This window comes from Puma concolor, chromosome A3, assembly GCF_028749965.1.
Source record: "Puma concolor isolate L17-30 chromosome A3, mPumCon1.1.hap2, whole genome shotgun sequence".
NCBI classification, from domain to species: domain Eukaryota; kingdom Metazoa; phylum Chordata; class Mammalia; order Carnivora; family Felidae; genus Puma; species Puma concolor.
This window is the reverse complement of record NC_141669.1, coordinates 16569765-16584010: the sequence shown is the minus strand read 5'-3', so window position 1 is coordinate 16584010 and position 14246 is coordinate 16569765. Positions and strand designations below refer to the sequence as shown.

General features: G+C 48.1%; 1 protein-coding gene and 1 long non-coding RNA gene across 3 annotated transcripts in view; one reads left to right on the top strand and one right to left on the bottom strand.

Annotated features, from left to right (window-relative positions):
- Positions 1-1882: 1882 nt before the first annotated feature.
- The window catches only part of APOB (apolipoprotein B), a 38958-nt gene continuing 26594 nt past the window's right edge, over positions 1883-14246 (top strand). Inside the window, exons 1-12 of the mRNA XM_086700094.1 lie at positions 1883-2078; positions 2353-2391; positions 3568-3683; positions 4889-5034; positions 7061-7214; positions 8052-8207; positions 9721-9845; positions 10495-10580; positions 11743-11962; positions 12731-12958; positions 13174-13291; positions 13399-13545. Coding sequence (XP_086556220.1) covers positions 2009-2078; positions 2353-2391; positions 3568-3683; positions 4889-5034; positions 7061-7214; positions 8052-8207; positions 9721-9845; positions 10495-10580; positions 11743-11962; positions 12731-12958; positions 13174-13291; positions 13399-13545 — 1605 coding nt within the window. The 5' untranslated portion in view covers positions 1883-2008. The remainder of the gene's footprint in view (positions 2079-2352; positions 2392-3567; positions 3684-4888; positions 5035-7060; positions 7215-8051; positions 8208-9720; positions 9846-10494; positions 10581-11742; positions 11963-12730; positions 12959-13173; positions 13292-13398; positions 13546-14246) is intronic.
- On the bottom strand, positions 3832-12157 carry LOC147582281 (uncharacterized). Of its 2 annotated transcripts, none has more exons than XR_015248923.1 (2): positions 4846-12157; positions 3832-4022 (listed from the first exon to the last, which is right to left on the bottom strand). It is a non-coding gene; the product is annotated as an uncharacterized LOC147582281 (long non-coding RNA). The 2 variants fall into 2 exon arrangements; XR_015248922.1 differs by having other exon boundaries at positions 7002-12157.

The window sequence follows — 14246 nt, the reverse complement described above, 5'->3', positions numbered from 1 at the left end:
GAGAATGAAGCCCCGCCCAGGGTGACTTTCCAAAGGAAATGAGGGAAATAAAGAAGTTGACCCCCATGTTTCCAAGTCTTGGGCTTCCTTCTTTGGAGATGATGACAGCTCAGAAGCATCTAAACACCCCACGATTTTTCTCTGCATCCAAGATACCAGATCCATTTTTGATTCTCAAATCACAAAACTGATGTGGTCTGTGGACACTGACAGTAGTACACTGACTTCATCTCTCACCTCCTTTTGGTTCTTAAGACCTAAATTTTTCACCCATCCTCTTTAAAGTGAAAACCCACTTCCAGAAATACTAACACCAGCTCCCGGTGGAAGGTCAGTCACAAAACAGTTCTGATCAAATGCTCAGAGAAATGGGGTTGGGGACAGATCCTTTCTCCAGACTTTCCACAATTCGGAGGTGCAGGCATGGCCAGCTGAGACTTTTAACCATATTAACAGAGCACAGATGCAAAGCAGCTGACCCCTGCAGGGAGTTTAGCTGCCCAAGGAGTTCCTGGCTAAAGACAACAAAACATGAATGAGGAGAAATGTGGCCCCGAGTGCTAGGGACAACAAGGCAAACGTTGTTGTTCCAGAAGGAACCCTTCTGGAACCATCCTTCTCACCACCAGAAGACCTCAACACTTCACAAGTAGTTTGTTCCACTTGAATGTACACAAGCGCCAGCTCGTCACCATGAGCGCTAGCCTGAGCAGCACATGCTCATGCATCCAGTAGTCCCCTGTCGGGCCTTGGTGCTCAGGCCCCTCACTCTCACCCCCGCCCTGCACCCCTCCAGCAGTTACACCCCACGCACTTTCACACTCCTGACAGTCTACCTGCAGTTCTCAGCAGCAGTTGCCTGTCCGTGCATCTCGTCACCCCAGGCAGACTGGAGGTGCCTTGTGGACAGGCCAGTCTCAGTCGTCGGTCATCCCCCCACTGTGCCAGCCCATCCACCCCGCTTTAGGATGGCTTCTGGGTCTGTACAGCCAGTGCTGCTGAGTAGCCATGCGGTGCAGCATTCCCCACAGCTGGGAGAGGAAGCGCACCTTGGCCAACGTCTCCTGTGGGAAGAAGGGAAGGATGTGTGGAGAAGGCTCTGGGGTGTGTAGGGGCAACACGCCCTGTCCATCCCATCTCCCCCCCCCCCCCCCCCCCCGCCTCTCCTCACTGGAGAGGAAACTCAGGAGCTGGTGCATGTAGGGAAAAGCCTCCTCTCCTCAATTTTCCAAGAAGATGGTGGGGGTGGGGCAGGAGAGTGTTGGTGGGGTGGGCACCTCACAGGGTTTCTGGAAGATCTGGGCACTTGACGCTTGCTGTGAATGAGACCAGGTTCCTCAGAACACCCAGTCAGTCGCTCACCAGGCCTCCTTCCCCTCTCCCTCTGCTCCCTCTCAGTGGGCTGAATCCCAGGCAGGTGACGAACAGCCACAGTACTGATGAACATTAGGGGCACCCTGCCAGGACAAAGTCCACCAAAATGAAAAAGAAAGGAAAACGTCCCAACCAAGAGTCTGTTACGGACTGGCTCTGGAAATAGCTACAAAATCAGGGCAGGGGGCAGGGAGCAGGGGTGGGCTCTGTCCACGTGCCCGGTCATCTCCTGAAGTCCCCGCTGGGCCGGGGCAGGCCTCTCAGGCGCCAAGCACCCCCGCCCCAGGGCCCCACTCTAAGCAGGCCGGAATAGAGGCCTGCCGTGGTCCTGGCTGGGTCTGGGCTCAGGCCCCCGGCCGGCCCCTCCTGGAGCTCAGAGGCCAGGCGAGCCCGGTGTGCAAAAGCAAACAGGCCCGGCTGCCCTTTGGACCTTTTGCAATTCGCCCAGCGCGCTCTCGAAGCCAGGGAGTGCGGCCTGGGCGGGCGGCCCGGTATAAATGGGCCGCGGGCGCTGGCCGCGCATTCCTAGCTCGGGTGCGGGGCGGCTGCCTGCGGGTGCCCGTCCCTGAGGAGCCAGCCAGCCCGCCCGCCGGCCCACGCGAGGCGCAGCGAGGGAGCCGCCCACCCCGTCGGCATGGGCCCGCCAAGGCCCGCGCTGCTGCTGCTGCTGCTGCTGCTGCTGGCGGCCGCCGGCGCCTGGGCGCGTGAGTGGGGCGGGCCGGCGTGCGGGCGCGCGGGGCTGCGTCGTCGGGGAGGGGGCCGGGGGCGCCGCCGGGGACCCGGAAAAGGGCCGGCGGGGCCTCATCCTCGTGCAGCACGGTGGGGGGGGGGGAGAGCACGGGCTGGGGAGCGGGTTCTCCAGAAGCCGCTTCTCCTCTAAAAGCTGGAAGACCCCTGCGGTGCCCCTCCCGGTGAGACGCTGGGGCTCGTCATCGGAAGACGGGAGAGACCACCAATGTCTTTCTCCTTTTCTTACAGAAGACGAGGTGCTGGAAAACGTCAGCCCCGGCTGCCCAAGTAAGGCGCTTCCCCACTGGGCAGGGAAGGGCGCCCCCACCCCCCAGCCCACCCTGCTGCACGCCAGCTCACTAAAATGCTGGGATGCTGGGATGCTGGGATGGATGTGCACTGCTCTGAGCCCCAGGAAGCCAGTTCCTGGGGCCTCTGCCCACCTCCAAAGGAGCTCAATTCTCTTCTCCTTGCTGTTCTATTCTGTCCCAAAAACATGGCCTAGGGCACGGTGGGGAAGGAACTGTCACGCTGTGGGCCCGTGGACACTTTAAAGAGACATCACCATCTGTTTATCGGTGGCTAATCATTAATTCGAAACATATGAGGGTGAGGAAATGCTGACTTTAACCTTTGTGCAGAAGCCAGCCCCCCAGTCCTTCATATTTACCTGACCTCTCGGGGTCAAAGGAGCTGGCCTTGCGGTGGTACTCAGTGTTTTCCTGAGAGCGGGAGGCTGGCCTCCGATGGGGCAGCACTGCCATCTTGTGTCCTTCTCGCGTCACTGCATCTGTGCTCATGCCCCAAATGTCCTTTTTCTCAAATTGTTAGGCAAATTTCCTCTCCAGCACAATGGAAACCTCCAGATATTCCTCCTTGAGGTTTTCTTAAGACAGATACTCCTAAAACTTAATGAACTCTGCCTCATGGATTTGTGAGAACCAAAAAAGAGCCACAGAATTGTGGTATTTTCAAGCTGAAAAGGTATTAGAGGTATTTGCTGGTCTCTCTTGTAGACTTTCTGAGCCCCATTGTTTAATGCTCCCCTCCTTGCACCTCAGAGGATACATCCAAAATACCATCAAATGTAAACATTATCCTCAATGAAACACAGTGGGGAAGTTAAATCTGTAAAGGGAAAGTAAGTATAATGCAGTCAATTAAAAATAATTTCAGTCTAGGCGTACCTGGGTGGCTCAGTTGGTTGAGTCTATGACTCTTGATTCAGCTCAGGCCATGATCTCATGGTTCCTGAGTTCCTGCTTGGGATTCTCTCTCTCTCTGCCCCTGCCCCCCTCTTCTGTCTCTCTCTTGCTCTCAAAATAAATAAATAAACTTGAAAATAATAATTTTAGTTTAATTACCATTTTTTTATGATCTGGACCACTGCCCCTCTCTTCCCAGAGTTGACTATCCTTGGGGGAGTTATCTGCTATGTAGTTGACCTATTTCTCCCCATTTTAGAAGGAGCAACTCGATTCAAGCACCTCCGGAAGTATGTGTACAACTATGAGGCTGAGAGTTCCAGTGGTGTTCCTGGGGCCACTGATGCAAGAAGTACCACCAGGATCAACTGTAAGGTATGGAGGGAGAGGAGGAGCACCCAGAGGCACGGAGTCCACGGCTGAGCAAACCCAGCTTATGCTAGGACTGCTGTGACCTCAAAGTGCAGGGACTGGCCCTCAGTTTGAAAGTCAGCCGCTTTGCTGAGTTGTCTGCCACAGAAAATTTTGCCAACCAGATTTATTTTTCCATTCGTTTGCAAGATGCCATTGGAATACATATCTAGAATATCAGCATTGCAGGACGGTAGATTTAACATGATGAGAGAAGCCCAGTGGGTGAGCCAAGGGAGGTGGGCATCTCAGGAAAGCATTGTGGAGTGCAGTTTTGATACTCTAAGCCAAACAGTGTCTTTGCTAAAAGGAAAAAGAAAAAAAGAAAAAATTAAACATGGAGTTTGCTCTTGAATAAAATTTTATCTGTGGTTCAGATGACTGTATTCATGCCCATGTTGATATGGAATGGATCTAAGGGCCACTATTGGGATTTGTGTTGGGGAAGAAAAGTCAGGCTGAGACATTGACCTCTTCTTTCTAGGGCCCCGTAGTCTGTGCTGTCAACTAAGGTAGCCATTAGCCACATGTGGCTATTTAAATTGAGTAAAACTTAAAATTCAGTTTCTTAGTCACCCTAGCCACATTTCAAGTGCCCATGGCTAGCAGCTTTTATGTCAGACAGCACAAATATAGAACATTTCCATCATTGCAGAAAATTCTTTAACAGTGCTAGATGACAACTAGGGATCTCCATAAACGCCAGCTCTACGAGAAGCTCTGAAGAGGCCCTAATAGATAGATACAAACAATGGGGTCTGGGGCGGGGGGGGCGGGGGGTTGGTGACATTAAGGAAACATTTGGTGTTGAAACCAATGATAGCCTGCTTCCTGCTTCCTGTTGGTCTTCCTCTTGCTCCCAGGCTTCATTCCCTCTAACCAGTCATGCCTCTTTAGAACCAATACAAAAATAAGTCCTCCTTTACATGCACAGGGGCAGACTTAAAAAACTTGGTACCTCAGAATGCAAAAAAGACCCAAAATCAGACTAAGTCTGTTGATTCATGGGGGACCCAGAAGGCATGTTAAAGATCCACGTGGCGTGGGGAGCAGGTATCACGGACCCCAGTGTATTTCCCGAAGTGTCCTGATTAAAGAGTAAGGCCTGGGCTGTGGAGGGGCTCACATTCTTGGTGGAGAGTCTTCAGGTGCTGCTACCCTCTTCCCAGGTTGAACTGGAGGTGCCCCAACTGTGTAGCTTCATCCTCAAGACAAGCCAGTGCGCGCTGAAGGAGGGATATGGCTTCAACGCTAGGGGGAAGCCGTTGCTGCACAAGACCAGCAACTCTGAGGAGTTTGCTGCTGCCATGTCCAAGTAAGGCACGGGCTTGTGTAAACTTCTGACTCTGGGAGTCGCTGCATGTATCGTGCATACACGTGTGTGTGTTGCATGTGTGTGTGTGTGTCCAGCGAGGGATGAATCTATGTGTTTATAGGAGGCGTGTGTGTGAGAATAAATATTTTATGTATTCACCACGGATCAGGGAATTGCTGTTGTCACAAAAATCAGAAAGAGGAAGCATTATTTACCCTCCCCTAGTGAAGTTCCCCTAATTATCATTTAACTGTGTTTCTCAAATAATCTCATGCTTTAAAACTCCTTGAGACGATAAGGCTGAGATAGTTGATTTAAGTAAGCGAATTTTTGTTTAAAGAATTAAACGAGACAGGAACCTAGTGCTCTTCGTTGGGGAAGAGGGGGTCCAGCAGGATTTGTTGGTGTGGCTACTCATGGTGGTGCAGGGTCTGTTCAGCACGGAGACCAAGCCCAGCCTCCAGTCTAGAGCGTTCTGCTGGTGCACGCCGACCAGGCCATTCCTGGTGTTTACAGCTGGCGTGTCTTCTGACTGATCAATGTCTATGTGACACCAGTTGTTAAATATTTTGAACATCACCCCTGCCTCCAGTCCAAATCACAGCTGATGGTGTCCTAAGTGTGTGCAAATAAATACAAGCAGTGATAGAGGTTCGTTGATCTGGTAACACCAGGAGCTCTCTGCCCATCTTCGGTTTGTTACACATTAGACATGAAAGCCAGTCCTTCCTCTGCAGAGTAAGCCTTGAGGCTTCTGACTCCCACCAATAGTTTTTCTAAGACCTAAATGTGTATGAGGGACAGGGATGCGGTGACAGGAGGGACTAGGAGTTACTTTTTGGTCCTTATCTTTCTCCGAACAAAAGGGACTCCTGCTCTTGATCACCACAAGGCTTTCCAAGCCCACACGGCTGTGTCTGAAACAGTCAGTGAGGATGTCGAGCTGTAGGAGATGTGCCTGGCCCCCTTCTCTTCCTGCTGACTTAACTAGAAAAGGTGTAGCCCTGAATCCCCAAAAGGGAGTCCCCAGAGGGAAGTCCCTAAGATCATAGTTGACATGGGCTTCAGACACGATCTGAGACCACATACGAGTGACTATCCAACAAACGTATGAGTAGAAGCTCAAATTCGCTAGTAGTCAGGAAGTGTAATTAAGGTAACAACAAGGTATTTATCACCTTATGCCCATAAGACTACAGAAATTTAAAACAGCTACAGCACTTGTTGCTGGCAGGCCTCCGAGGAAAAGTGTACATATGCATTGGTGGTAGAAATGAGAGCCGATAGTCAATAGCTATTATAATTAAAAATACTTATTGCCTTTGACACAGCAATTTCAAAACTCTGGGATTCTAGCCCGTGAAAAGAAAAGCAGTAGTATATGCATAAGGATGTTTATTTCAGTGTTGTTCGTGTGGGGAAAAAAAGATCCAGAAATAAAGTGAATGCCACTAAGTAGGAGAATATCTGAATAAATTATATATAACCATAAAATGGGAATGCTCTATAGCTTTAAAAAAAAAAAATCTGTTAGAGCTTTACCAAACGAGTCAAAGGATGTCTATGGAGTATAATTAAGTGAGAAAAGCAAGAAAGAGAAAAATGTGGAAAACACAATGTCGTTTGTATAAAACAAGCAATGAAAAAAATCTTTATGTGCAAATGCTTCCACCCCCACACCTCTGTATGGGATTCCCTGCGTGTGGAGATAGAAATGAAATACCCAGTGGGTTGTTCCATGAAGAGCACGTCAGCAGAGACTGATGTGGGTGGCAAACAGATAACGGGATGTGTGAGTCAAGCGAAAACAGGTAAAGTAAAAGAATGCCAAAAATATACACATATCTCTATACTTTTTTGAAAAATGTGTGTATATGTGTAGGTACATTCGTAAAGAAAAGATGCAAAATGAAAAAAACGGTAAGTAAAAAAAAAAAAAAAGGAGGCTGCAAAGTGATCCAGCTTACGTCCAACAGGCTCACAGTGGAGAAAAGACACTTCCGTGACCACACTCTCTCTGGAACAGGTACGAACTCAGGCTGGCCATTCCTGAAGGGAAGAAAGTTTTACTTTACCCAGAGAAGGAGGAGCCTAAACATATCCTGAACATCAAAAGGGGCATCATTTCTGCCCTCCTGGTTCCTCCAGAGACAGAAGAGGATGAGCAAGTGTTGTTTCTGGTGAGAGCTCAGAGAGTGGATAATAGTGGCCCTTTGAACTCCTCTTCACATATTTCAGCCGGGTCCCACTGTGTACATAGAGTGGGTTATTCATGTGGCTCCATGGCTTGCTACACAGTACCCAAGGCTCCCCCTCTCTCCTGGGCTCACTGGTGGATCCTCGTGAACAGGCTGAGCAAGTTGGCTTCATTTGAAAGCAGTATTTGAGGAGTCCTGGCTTCCCTACTCTTTTGTTTGATTTTTTCCTATCCCCACCAGGTGTCACAAAGTAAAGCCTGTGTGTGTTTTCAACACAGAAAATAATTGAATCTGTTGCCAGCCTCTCTTAAGAATTTCAAGTTTCAATCTGAGAGACAATTCAATTTACTTGAGTCCCGGGAACATTTCTGAGCCCTTACTGAGTTCTAAGTTCTATGCTATACCACACTTGGAGAATACAGAGATGCATCCTGCAGAAGCCTTTCCTCAGGGAGTTCTCGTGGTCTGGGGAGAAAACCAAGATACATTAAATACAAGGCAGATTGGAATACATGCCGTAAATGAGCAATAGAGAAAATGCTCTGAGAGCACAGAATAAAAAGTCAGAGTTAGCTGGGTCCTGGGAGGCCAGGCTGGAGTGCATCAGAACCAGAACCACTCTTAACTGGCTTTCTTACTCTGCCTCTGGCCAGCCAGGCAGCAGCATTGCCCACACTCTGCCTAAGAGGAAGAAAGTCCCCTCCCTGTCCATATGGCTCCTGCCTTTTCTCCAAGGCTCCTTTCCCACCCCCTCTGAAGCACCTAAGGCTGCTTTCGCACATCCATCTGATAAACCTGTTGTCTCTTCTGCTCCCATAGGATACTGTGTATGGAAACTGTTCCAGTGACTTAACTGTTAAAACAAAGAAGGCAAATGTGGCAACAGGAATCTCCATCGAAAGAAACCTGGAGAAGTGTGATCGCTTCAAGCCCATTAGCACAGGAGTTAGCCCACTTGCTCTCATCAAAGACATGGTAAGTTTCACACCCACATCGCTCCTTGCACTGAGCACAGTCCTCTTGGTTATTAAAATTCTGGAATGTTAGAGCAGGTACAAATCTCAGAGAAGATCCAACCCAGCCTCATCTTCATATAGATTTCAGCAGGAAACTGAGGACCAAACCAGGAAAGGACTGATAGAGGCCACATGGCCTGTTATTAATTAAGTCAAGACAAGAATCAGGTTCCTGACTGTCAGCCCAGAGCTCTGTCTTTCTTGCCGTTATTCTGTCACTGGCACCAAACCTTCTGCCATCGATGGAGAATAATGACTGTCCATCCATGAGAAGGTTCTAGGGCTTAATGTAGGGCGGCAAAGCCACTTGCCACTCTTTCCTGTAAGAGAACTGGATGTCCCCCCACCTCTAGGCATCTGACCTCTGAGGAAGCCCCAGGACCTGTGTTCTGCTCTCCTCTCCCTCACTCCCATGGAGTGACATTACCAAGACCATTCTAGTGTCATTTCCTTTCATCCCATATACAACCCTGATCAATACCTGGCCCCTCTGCTTCTTGTCTAGGCCACCCCCTTAGTATTAACCTTCTCTGCTGTCACCTCAACAGGGCTCATGCAGCACCACATTACCAGAGCTTGCCCAATGCCTTGTAATATCTTGCGGGACGTGAATCACAGCCTATCTCAGTAAATTGGAAGGTCTTGAGCAATCACTGCCATGCTTGGCAGTGTTCCTGGTCATTGTCCTTGGGGCCAAAAATAGGGCATCTGATGACAACAAGGGCCACAATCAAAAGAGGCCAAGGCACTGGCTTATCTTGAGCACCTGCTGTATGCTCAGACTTACTCTAGGCAGCACTGAGGGTCAGAGACAGCGGCAGATGAACCATGGATTTTCCCCTCAGGGTACTTACAGTCTAATACAGGAACAAGATTCCTACACACGCCAATAAAGGACAATAAATGGCATACTTGATAAAGTTATACACTGAGCAGTACAGACAAGCAATCCTAACTCCAACCAGGAAGGAGAAGCAACTATTCAAACAGCTCACTGGGCAGAGCTGTTGGTAGATCCACTTAGAAGAAATGGTGGGCAAGCATCAATCAGTCTAGACCCAAAGATTCGTGGAGGATGTGGAGCATGAACCTGAAAGATACAAAGGATGTAAAAGTGCAAGAGAGCCTTAAGGACGGGCTTCTAGGCAAAGAAAACTTAAGAAGCAGTAGTTTGTCGAGTGTTAATGTGCAGGGGGTGAGTATGCATACAATACCAGGTTATATACACTTTGTACAGGATGAGAGGTCCATTGGGGTGGAATAAGAGTGCAGCTTGACTCAGCTTGGCGTATGCCAAGTTGCTGCATCCTTTTGTCTCAATGTCAAGTACCAAGTTCCCTTCTTTCACTGAGTTTATCTAGTGGTGCAGAACTCCCATCTCCCATCTTCCTCGAAGGTAAATGTCCCTTGCAGAAGAATCAGGTTCAAGCCTCAGGAACTGATCAAAATGCTTTTCCCGATCCCATTCACAGATCGGCCCCTTGTCAACTCTGATTAGCAGCAACCAGTCCTGCCAGTACACTCTGGACCCCAAGAAGAAGCATGTGTCAGAAGCCATCTGTAAGGAGCAACACGTGTTCCTGCCTTTTTCCTACAAGTAGGTTACCTTCTGCACCCTGATTCATCACTTATGGAGTCGGTGTGAGATGAGTGCTTGTCGGGTGCCCTGTTGTAGGTGAGGCTGTGCCTGGAGGAGGCTATGAGGAGCTACAGAGCACAGCCCATCCCTGTCGCCATTTTCAAGCAAACAGACAATTCAGCAGGAAAATCTTAGGCATGCAAAATAATTTGATATCAACAAAACGTATCTGAGACCCAGACTTTAAGAGTTAGAACAGTTTTATGGAGGATTTGAGATGGGGACCAGAGACTTGGATATACCTATCCATTTTGAAACCTGATCCATCAACTTGTATTTACTGAGTAATTGCTTTATTCTTGGCATTGTGCTGAGGGTAATACACAGGAATTTCAAGGCACAAATTAGTCCCTATACTCTGGGCACTCCAGACTGGTGACAGGTGTAAGGTACAGATGTCCTTCCGAAAGAAAGACAGCTAGCATGTCCAGGTGGAGGTAGGTGGTGTTCATTGGCAGGTGAGGGGATCAAAGAGGCTGAATTTAATGGTTTGAAAAATAGGCAGGATTTGGGTACAAATGAGATGGGGGAAACACTCAACATGAAAAGAATAGTGCACTCGGAGGAGCTGACCATCCATGACATGATGTACTTCCTTTGTTACCAGGAATAAGTATGGGATGATGGCACAGGTTACACAGACATTGAAACTTGAAGAAACACCTAAGATCAACAGCCGCTTCTTTGATGAAGGTAAGATTTTAGGGGCACACAGTTGCCAGGGCTGGGAAGTCTGCCCAAGAAACACCATGTATCATGGCTTAGCTTCTTGCCGGGTCCTAGGAAATGTCTGCTGACTAATGAGTCCAGTGGGCTTTGGTGTTCTGGCTCTGGGCCGCTCTAGTGAGCAAGCATGTTCCTTTCAGAATGTCAAGTGGTGATGGGACAAAAGAAAAGGAGAAGTGTCCCAAAGCTACCCAGATTTTCAGAAATAGGAAATTGGCCTCCTAAGTCTACCTCTGGTAGATCTGACAACTTTATACACCCAGTAATTAGGCCTGGAACCTGGATGAGGTAGGGAAGTGGGAGAGGGCATTTGGGGTCAGGAATCCATCTTTAGAGTAGGAAGGAACCTTAGTGATCTCTAGTCCAACTCTAGCCCTGCATTTGTCTTGTATTTAAATCTGTCTTATGCATTCCCTCATTGTTCTCAATGAGGGAATGCATAACCTATGGTAGTAGCTATGTGGACTTTCATACCCACTCTACAGAGGGGAAAATGGCACATGGAGAGGTCTGTGATGTACTCAAGGTCTCTGAATATTAGAAGTGATGCAAAATGAGCCCCCAGGTCTAGTCTAAGTCAGGACTCTTTCCATGGTACCACATTTCCCTTGTTATTCCCCCACATTTCCCACATTAACACATATGCTGGCATGGGTCAGAGCAGGGTGATGGAGGAGACACAGAGGGTCATAAGCTGATCCCTCTGGAAAAGATGGCAGGTGAGCACCAGTGGGTCTAGCCTCAGCCGTAGCACCTCCTCTGCTTCCTTCCAGTAAAGAGGTAATCTGATATCAAATTCAGACAAGCTGAGATTCAATTACGGCTCTGCCTCTTACACTCAGAGAGGTCTTAGGCAAGGTGAGTTGCTCATCTATGGATCTTAGTTTCCTTATCTTTAAATTGAAGAATAATAGCAACCCATATGGATAGTATGATGAGCAAATGCATTAAAGTAAAAGACATTGAAGTCAGATACCTAGCACAGAGACAGATACATAATAGGCATCGAGTACAGTATAGTTTTCTTTTCTTCTTTGCTGATACCTCCCTACTTTCTAGTTTCTAGTAGACCAAGAGGTGGTTGAAATGTAGATAAGCAGGAATCCCTTTGACGCTTTCCTCCTCCCAGGTACCGAGGAGGTGGGTCTGGCCTTTGAGATCACCAAATCCACATCACCCCCAAAGCAGGCCGAGGCCATTGTGAAGACTCTCCAGGAACTGCAAACATTACACGTCTCTGACCAGAATGCCCAGAGAGCTAACCTCTTCAATAAACTGGTTACTGAGCTGAGAGGCCTCAACAATGAGGCAATCACATCCCTCTTGCCAAAGCTGATCCAGGTGTCCAGGTATTTCTTTAATGGTTGCAACCATATCTTACGTATGACCTATGGTATCTGGCTGAACTAGCAAACGTTGGCCAAGCAGAAAACCTCAGGGGCCATTAAAATATCAATCCAGCTAATCAACTAGTCAATCAGTTAATGTTTGCTGGATAGAGAAATATCAGCTAACATGCTTAGACTTCCATGGGCCACACACACACACACTGCATTCAAGGCAGATATGCATTTGTGTATTAATATAGGAGGGAAATACTTTGCACATTTTGATGGATATCTACTAATCTAATCCCTCATTCTATGGTGAGCACCTTGGAAAGTTTGAGAGAAAAAGACACCTGTGCCCTCTGGAAGCCTAGGCTAGTGGAGAGAGAATTCAGGCAAACAAAGTAATACCGTGATTTCTCTATACTTCAAGGCACTGGCTCTAAGTGCTGGGAATGTCAGAGGAGGGACTGAGGACCAAAATGAGGCCATGCCAGTGTCTGCCTGGCATGTTCTGTGTTCTGAACGAAGGACGGGGATAACTGTCCTCTCTTGGTGATAAATCTGGGGTCCTTCTTCAGACTTTCCTCCATGGTGCTTCCCCAGGGGATAGTGCTTATAGGGAAGGCTTCCTGGTTCCTGGGATACAAGTTGGATTTCGGAAGATGGCCAGATTTGGAGAGTGAATACAGGAGATCAGGGCACTCCTGACAGAGGAGCAGCATGAGCCAAGGATAATGGAGCTGCCTAAAGGTGATCTACGTAATCCTCTGCTCTTTTCTTTCTCAGCCCCGTCACCTTACAAGCTTTGATTCAGTGTGGACAGCCCCAGTGTTACACTCACATCCTCCAGTGGCTGAGAAGTGAGAAGGCCAACCCCCTTCTGACAGATGTTGTGACCTACCTGGTGGCCCTGATGCCAGAGCCCTCGGCCGAGAGGCTGCAGGAGATCTTCAGCATAGCAAAGGAGCAGCAGAGCAGGACCACTTTATATGCTCTGGGTCACGTGGTCAACAAGTGAGTTTCACACTGGCCCTCCTCGCAGGAGCTGAGGAAGACCCTACATCTCTGTACTAAGGTCATACCCTACCCTCCACTTCCAGACTCTTATGCGTACACTGTTTTTCCACCGGCCGTTTTGAGAGTAAAGCCCCGAAATAAGAAATCTGCACACACAAGTTTGTTAAGGTAAACCTAGCTATGCTTGCTGAGTCCTAACTCTTATTCCATAGCTATCATGAGACAAACCCTGTGGTGACCCAGGCCCTGCTGGACATTGCTGATTACCTGTTGGAACAGATTCGCGATGATTGCACTGGGAATGAAGATCACACCTACTTGATTCTGAGGGTACTTTTGGTCTTTTGTATAATATACATCATTTCAGAAGCATTTTCCTGGATACCCCCTACTTCTCTTTCTGCACCCTGATTCCCCCTCATTTCTTTTCAATGCAGGTCATTGGAAATACTGGCAGAACCATGGAAACAGTATCCCCAAGACTCATGTCTTCGATCCTGAAATGTATCCAAAGTTCAGAGCCATCACTGCTGATTCAGAAGGCTGCCATCCAGGCCCTGCGGAAAATGGAACTTAAAGATGAGGTTAAGTCCACAGAGGATGTCTAAACGTAAAAAGTTAATTCAGATTAACAAGGACTTGGAATGAGATTCTAAATCTCATCATTCAGCTTACTTTATTTTACTGCTTTCTAATTGCCAATTTCAGCAAGCCTATTGACCTGACTGTGGACAAGAGAGAAATATTGGACCATGCTGCTACTCTAGCACTCAGAATATGAGACTTTAGCTCCATGCTTCCCCCCTACCAGATCAACCGTCACTCATCTTAGGAAAACATGCCTGATTTCCCCAGTCTTCCCAAACTAGGATTGTCGACCTGGCCCTACTTTGGGTGGAAATGACTCCAGAGTTTTGGAAAATGCCTTATTTATTTACCCCACACTCTCACTACCCTTTCCCACCTTTATTCCCACACTGAAATAATTTGTGTTAAAACAACTTTACTTTCACCTAGTAGCATCCCTTCATCAAGTCACAACTTGAGTATGTTAATATAGTTGAATGCAACATGCATTTGACACGAGTCTTCTGAGACCCTTCCTTGGAGCTTGTTGTTCTGAGGGATACTGGTGAGAAGATTCAGTACCAGCATTTGAAAAAGTTATTAGAAAGAAATTCAACTTGCACGTAATAAACCGCTGGCAGACCCCACCAGTGTTTGCCAGGCATGTTCTGTGTTCTGACCAAAGGACAGTGGTAATAGTTTCCTTTTTTGGCTACAG